Raw genomic sequence first — 7,599 nt, forward strand, 5'->3', positions numbered from 1 at the left:
CAGAGAAAGGTCCATAACACCCACCTCTTCATCCTTTTTATTATATATAGAATGTTTTGCCCTAGAAAGAACTTTTAAGACAGGTAGTTTTCATCATACCCCACCCCCTAGTTCCTTTTGACCAGACTGAATCAAAAATTAAAAAATAATCCATAAAAATGTAGTATAAAAATTCTCTTCCATATGCTACATCACTGGGTGAGCCCGTCTGCTACACAACGACTCACAATGGCCATTAGCTTCATCTTTAAAAAAACAAAACAAAACAAAAAAAAAACAAATCAAAATAAAAATGAAAAACCACCAAAGCTCCTTTCGGTATAAAAAGTGGCAATAGTAGGCCTGAATCAGGCTGTTTCCAATTTCAATCTGTAGGAGCCGGTAACAAAAGTGACTGACTACTAGGAGCCTATTTTGACCAAAGGGAAAGTAACCCTTCCATATGTACCCCCAGAGGCCAATAAATCCCACCCCACCCCCCTTGTGAGAAGTAGAGGAAAGAACAAGTGGATGGGAGAGGGTAAGAAGATGCCGTTAAAAAGACCATCCATTCTAATTCTTGATTTTTATTCAAATACAAAAAAAAAAAATTAAAGGAAAAAACCACACATTAGTTGCTATTTTCTCTGGTAGCTCCCTGAGCTGAGTTTGCTATGCTTCCTTTGAGATTATTCCTTTTATAGGCTGTGTCCAAAGATTAAAAGGGGCTGGAGCAGGAGTTTGCTGGGACTTTCTAGTATCTTCAAAACATCCAAAAAGAAAGAAAAAAAAAAGAAAAAGAACAAATCCATAGAAAATCGGATTGTTTCTGCTGATGCTCTATTGGTAGCTGGCATCCCGACCCACATCCTGTCAGCCCATACAGTGTTCAAACATTTGACTCACACACTGAACAATTCACATGTACAACAGGAGGAACAATGCTGACCAGTGGATGCCTTTTGTTCAATCTGGTTACCAGCTGTGGGTCCAAAAAGGCTTTTTTTTTTCCTCCCCGACTGGTCCGGTTCCCCACCCCCAACCCCCTTGCTCCCACGCCCCCCCCCCCCCCCCCCCCCCAGAAAGAAACTTTTAAAAAAAAAAAAAAAAAAAAAAGCCACCACCATTAGTGGATTACAATTACAGCAGACAAAATACACAGCTAGTGTACCCGGTAGGAAGGAGTCCCTTCCTTTTCCCTCTTGTCCAGTCTTATTTATTTGTCCATTATTTACATTTTTCACAAGTCTTGTGCACTGCACAATTGGGGAGAGGGAGGAAAGCATCCCCTCGAGGAAAAAAAAAAAAGGCCATCCACTACAGTGCCACTGAAGCATAGACAAATGAGAACTGAATAAAAAGAAAGTGAAAGAAGGCATGATTTGTGAGGGTTTCCTTGGGTGCCAGAGCTGAAAACATCCAAATAAATCCATTTGCATCATCTGCCAGGATTTTTAAGAGGGGAGGATGGGGAAAAAAAAATCTATCCAAGTTGCTGAAACGTATCAATCCATGCACATTAGTCCCAGACCGTGACGTGGCACATCCCCTCTCGGCTTGCCAGAGAAAAAGGCTCTGAATGCATGACTGCCTACGCTTCTTTCTGCCGACATCCTTCAGTGGGTCCTTGCCCATTGTATTGTCAGAGCTGGGGTCTGTTTTTCCCAGAGTTTGACAGCCCTGTTAGAATCCTTGTTTAGTAGATGACCTCATAAACTGTGGCCTTCTTGTCACCAGAGCCTGTTACAATGTATTTGTCATCCGCTGAAATGTCACAACTCAAGACAGATGAGGATTCTTTAGACTGGAGAAAGGAGAAGGAGAACAAGGATTAGCAGGGAGGAGATAGAAGAGGGGGAGGGAAGGTAGAGGAATCAGAAGATTACAGTCTATTTTCTCAGTTGCTCAATTTCAATGCTATATGAATTAAGATAAAAGCCTCTCTGGAATTCCAATCTCTACCATTTGAAAAAAATTCAGTAATATGAGTAAATTTTTTAAAAAATCTACCCAGAAATAGACATAATGCTCTGAAGAGCCAGGTTCAGTTAATGCTTCTCATAAACACAGCTTCTATCTCCTTTCATAAGGAAATGGACTAGCTCATTAGTTAGGAATAATATGATCTTTAAAATTAAGGCAAGAACAAAAGTTAGAGAGAGGTTTCCTGGGTTTTCTATAACAAGTAGTTTCATTAAAAAAAAAAAAAGTTAGACATAAGAAGACTGCCTTCATCTTAAACCAAACTTGTCTAAAACAGTTTTTGCTTTGATTCTGAAGGGGCCAAGGCATACCCAGTGTCTTAAGTTATGTTCTTCATGCCCATGACAGATGGTCAACTACTTGAACCTTTCCTAGTATTGTTCTAGAGCAAGGGGTCTGTGGAGAGATTTCAGGGGACTATGAAATTGGTTAGGGGAAAAATATGTATATTTTGATAACTGAAATTTATTATTTCCTTCAATTACGAATATTTAAAAAAATATTTTCTAAGAAAGGCCCACAGTTTTAACCACTGCCAAAAGAGGTACATGACATCTCAAAAATTAAGAACCCCTGTCCAAGAAAATTTCAGGGATAGCCCCAGATAAATGGGGCAGAATTAAAGGGCACACTGAGCTGCTTCTTTGCTCTCAAAATCTTTCAGGGGCCTCTGGCCAAGAGCAAAACAGTTTTGGGAAGTCTAATCTAAGGTCCCCTAAGTCAGTACAAACCCAAAGGCAGAAAGTTGGGGGGGGGGGAGAGGGAAATGTATTCAGGGCTCCTCTCTTCCAAAATATCTACACATATATGTCACCCACAATGGCACTACGTCTCTTGAGCCCAGATCCCTTTTTTGTCCCTGCTGTCATCATGCTGACAGGTAGGATGAGGATGCAGGAGAGCAACCATACCTGGAATATGCTAGCACCATACGGTGTTCTCCAGGCATTGAGAAGATTGTCTTTCCCAGTGCTCACGAACCATTTGCCTAAGTGACAAAAAGTGAGAGAAGTGTCAGTTTGTGGCCTTTTGTCCTCAGAGGCAAACCCAGACACCTTGCTCCTCCCCAATGTCTGCTCCAGAGGGATCAAATACCCAGTGTGTAGGAAACTACCCATGCAAAGTATTTCACAAGGGTATATAAATGAGAAAATGAGATACGAAGATATATTCTTCCCTTCAACAAGAGAAGGCTGGGGAAAGGAGAGTGATTTCTGGCAAATATATTCATGAATTTGTTTTTTGTTTTTAAATATCAACAAAATTGACTGGACCAGGTTGCTGTTCGAACTGGGAAGGTATGAATTACCCTCCTCCTCCCACAAAGCCAGCTGGGACTGTTGGAAGCAAGGAATTATTTCAATCAGTCTCCTGGCCTACAACATCCACCAAACTTACTTCCTATTCCTAGGAGAGAAACTGTAGTGTGGTAAGGAGATCACTGACCTTGACAGTGAACTGGGGGGCTGCTGTTTCTAGTCTTAGCTCTGCAGCTTAGTGATCTGTTACCTCTTACCCCAAAGGACACCCCCTCTTTCTAGGCCTTAGTTGATCTGTTAAATGGCAGAATCTCTAAGAACTTTTCTGACTGTAAAACACTAGGATTTCTCTATTGTTTGTAGTTGTTGCTATCATCACCCTTGTGATGCCACTGTTCTTCTTGAAGAAGGAAGGAAGAACAACAAGGATTCCTCTACGAAGGTTACTCCAGTTTTTAAAAATTTTTATTATGAAATTAAACACAAACATGCCAATATTTTATAAAGAACAAAAAAGGATTATACAAGAAATACTCAATTTCTTTTGCATCATTTGCAAAAAGTATAAATTAAATACAAGGTAGTAACAAATTACTACTTGTGTCTCCTTCTTAATGTTTTGTTTCCTTTTCTTCTGTTTGTTTTTAATTTGTGCCTTTTCCTTTTTTTAGTTTGCATTTCCCTGAGTTTCCAAGGATGTGTTATGATTACACATACCCATGAGCGTGTGTAAACAAACACATGTATGCACACTTTCAAAACAGGAGGCAGCCTAGGTCTTCATGCACTTGACTTTATAGATTAAAGTATTAAGAGTAAGAAGGGACCTCAGAGGCCAGTATTTCCTAGATAAAGAAACTGAGGTGCCCAAAGTCGCACAAATATAAGTGGCAGAGCTGGGATTTGAACTCAGATCTTCTGGCTCTAATTCTAGTAGTGCTCTCTTAACTAAACCAAGATGATTTAGTCACACAAATCAAATCAAGCCAATGGTTTGGTTAATGTCATTCCTTTTTTCAAGGTCTCTTAGCTAAGCCAAAGAGCCAACACTTGGCAAAGAAAGTCTTCTCCTTTCTAGGGTAGGTCTGGTGGGTCATAAGAAAAAAATGCCAGTAAAAGAACCTCAAGAGCATTTGGGGGGTGGAGAAGGAATGACTAAGTGACACCCCACCCCCCCTATTTCTTACCACAGTAGGCAAATTTCAAGGAGAGCACACAGCTCTCATGCAGGTGCAGCTGGTATTTATCTGGTTTGGTGTGATGCAACACTTCCACATTGCTGCTCTCCATGCCCACAGCCAGCCACTCCCCAGTGGGGCAGTAGCCTAAAGAAAAGATCTTTTAAAAGGAAAAAAAAAGGGAACAAAAAGGGTTTCAACATTGAATATGAGTGAGTCTGTCAGCCCCCAACTAGGTCACAAGGAGTCCCCTTTCACCATAGGGCCCACAAACACCTCCAATCTTATTTTCAAACAACACCTTATATCTGGAATCCCTGTTACTCCTGTCCCTCACCCCGAAACAGCCACCACTTGCCAAAGATCATTCTCACATTTTGCACAAGGCTGGCTGGAAAGCATCTCCCTCCCCTAAGTTTTCTAGTTGATGTGATGAGATCTTTAGGTTAAGATCCTCCTTCCAAGATAATCCTTATCATGAGAATTGGCTGAGATTATGCTTTGACAGGTTTAGAGCCACATCATATTCAAGAAGAAAAGGAAGCTATTACTTAGTCTGGTTTTCCTAAATTTGGAGCATAAGGTGGATCTGCCTTTATTTCCACTGCAAGGGGCAGAGAGGCCAACACATGGGAAGAATGGTGGCAGAGGGAAGAGGGTTAAGAGACTTCCCCATCCATCAAAGTGGCTCACTGAAGCCAAAGCTGTAAAATTCAGAAACAGAAACAAGATTTTAACCTAATTTCCAAAGAGCTTCCCACTGTAATGTGCATAGAGAAAACAAAAGCTCATAAGCCACTGGCCCTGACCTTTAAGGAATGGGGATAAGTTTTAGTTACAGTTTTATATATATGGGGAACACTACAATATCTGAGCCAAATTACAAGCGTGTACAAGTCAAAGAAGAGATGAAAACCTGGGCACAAGTAGGCTGCACCATACTTCCAAGGATGACCTATATTCAAGAAGTGATCAAAGGGAAAGCTATCTTCAAGGAAATGTGTGAATGGGAGTAGAATGGTCATATGGTGAGAAGGAAATATTAACACAGGCATAGGTCCAGGCCAAGTGTTCCACTGGTACTCGACAGTTTGATATACACATATTTGTACATGTTTTCTATATATACATTTACAATTTCCTAGTAATGATGATGTCACATGCATGAAGTTTAATGTATGTGTGTATATGTATATGTATGCGTGTATACTGTTTCAGTAAATCTATGATCACCAGCTCTATCTACCTTTTCCAGGTACCAGTAGACCAAACAACTTCTCTACCTGTTAACTACCATTTGTACCAAATGGCCAGCCCACCACCTTTTCCAGTATAGGAAATATCCACTTCTTCTGAGATCACAGATCATAATCTATTCAACCTGTCATCAGTGCTAGATTCAGTCTGTATGTAACATCATCAGTCTGAAGAAAATGGACACAATATGTATGATAAACACACAAACATAGATAAGAGACAATTTTTAAGAGAAAGAAGGTTCCAAAGACAGAACTCTTTGTATAGACAAAGTGTAAACCTTGTAAGCTGCCTGTGGGTTTTGACACTCACCTGGGAAGTAAAATCATGTTGCTGTAGCTGTCTGCCTTCCCGCAGGTCCCAGGATCGGACTGTGTTATCTAAACCACCTGTCCACAACTTGGTGCCATCATGGGAAATATCTATACAGCTGGCACCATCTGTGTGGCCCTGAAATTGCCTGAAGGTGCATAAAGAGAAAGGGAGAGAAATAAGGAAGAGGAAAGAAATCAACCTTGGGGGATCACAGAATGTTACATCTTGAAGTTTAGGGATGATCTTTGAGTTCAACCTCCTCATTTCACAAATAAAGAATCTAAAGCCCAGAATGGGGAAGGGACTGGTCCAAGACCAAGTCATCCAGACAGAAGAGCTGGAAATCACCAAACTCAGGTTTCCTGACTGAATCTAGTATTTCATTCTACTTTACCACCTGACCAAGTTTGCTTTTGGGACCCTAGGACACGATACTCACCTGAGGCAGTACATCTGCAGGCATCAGTTGCACACAGAAAGCCAGCCACCAAAACTGTCCATTTCACTTCTGAATAGCTCTAATTTTGAGAAAGCTGTTCCTTACATTTGAACAACCTCTGCAGGCTAGGATCATAGATTTTAGAACTTGAAGGGTCCTAAGAGGCCATGCATGAGGTACAAACCCTATCACTTTACAGAAGAGGAAATGGAAGCCCAGAAAGTTTAAGTGACTTCCCAGGTGTTAAGCAAAGTATATTTTTCTTCAAGAAAAATTTGTGTAAAATCTAAGTAGCCTCAAAATAAATAAATAAATAAATGAATGGATCACGTGGATCCCATATAATGCCATTTGGTCCAGAACTTCACAGAGTAAACACTTGATGAGGAGGAGGAAAAGGAGGACCTGAATGACGTACAGGCTGGACAGCCAGAGTAAGGGAAACCTGGTTCCACAACACAATACCTGAGGAATAAAAGCCTGAATTACTCAACGTAGCAAGGTTCTCTATGGTTTTGGTATGGATCCAGCCTATCATTCCAGCCTTATTGCCTACTATTCCCCTATACCAGGGGTTCTTAAATTTGAGGCCTTTGAACTTTTTTTAAAAAATTGATAATTATATTTTAATATAATTGCTTTCCTTTATGACCCTATAATTTTATTCTATGCATTTTAAATATTATTGTGAGAAAGGGTCCGTAGGCTTCAGCAGACTGCCAAAGGCATCCAGGACACAAAAGAAGGTTAAGAACTCCCTGCTTCAACCAGGTCTATCTACTCCATGCATCCAGAACACCATATGCATTCTGGCCTTTTTACCTTGGTACATCTAAGTGACATCACATACTATTCCTCCCACCTAGAATGCCCTTTTCCCAATCCCTGACCTGACTCCCATCTTGCTGAGCCCAATCCTCAAGTCCTAGCTTAAAAAATCTCATCTTCTCCACTGAAACCATCCCTGACCACCCCAAACTGCTGAAGTACTTTCAATCTCCTCTGTACGTAGTATTTTAAGGTAAATATCTGTATTCAGTTTTCTTGCACATGTACTTGGTTTCCATAAGATAATAAGTTGCTTCGTACTTGCAGAGTCCCTACCATAATTCCTTACAAATTAGGTACTCCTTACCCCCACCAAAAAAAAAAAAAACAAAAAAAGAATTAGACATTATATAAATCACCC

At 40.5% G+C, this 7,599-nt stretch overlaps 1 protein-coding gene across 1 annotated transcript; it reads right to left on the reverse strand.

The window, feature by feature from the left end:
* Window positions 1-1,109: 1,109 nt before the first annotated feature.
* Window positions 1,110-6,598, reverse strand: LOC114036095 (transducin-like enhancer protein 3). The gene is made up of 4 exons (XM_027852490.1): window positions 5,969-6,598; window positions 4,409-4,559; window positions 2,874-2,950; window positions 1,110-1,783 (listed from the first exon to the last, which is right to left on the reverse strand). The coding sequence occupies exons 1-4, from the start codon at window positions 6,293-6,295 to the stop codon at window positions 1,676-1,678; spliced, it is 663 nt and encodes a 220-aa protein (XP_027708291.1). The 5' UTR covers window positions 6,296-6,598; the 3' UTR covers window positions 1,110-1,675.
* Window positions 6,599-7,599: the final 1,001 nt, after the last annotated feature.

This window comes from Vombatus ursinus, unplaced genomic scaffold (genome assembly GCF_900497805.2).
Source record: "Vombatus ursinus unplaced genomic scaffold, bare-nosed wombat genome assembly UNPS02009643.1, whole genome shotgun sequence".
Taxonomy (NCBI): domain Eukaryota; kingdom Metazoa; phylum Chordata; class Mammalia; order Diprotodontia; family Vombatidae; genus Vombatus; species Vombatus ursinus.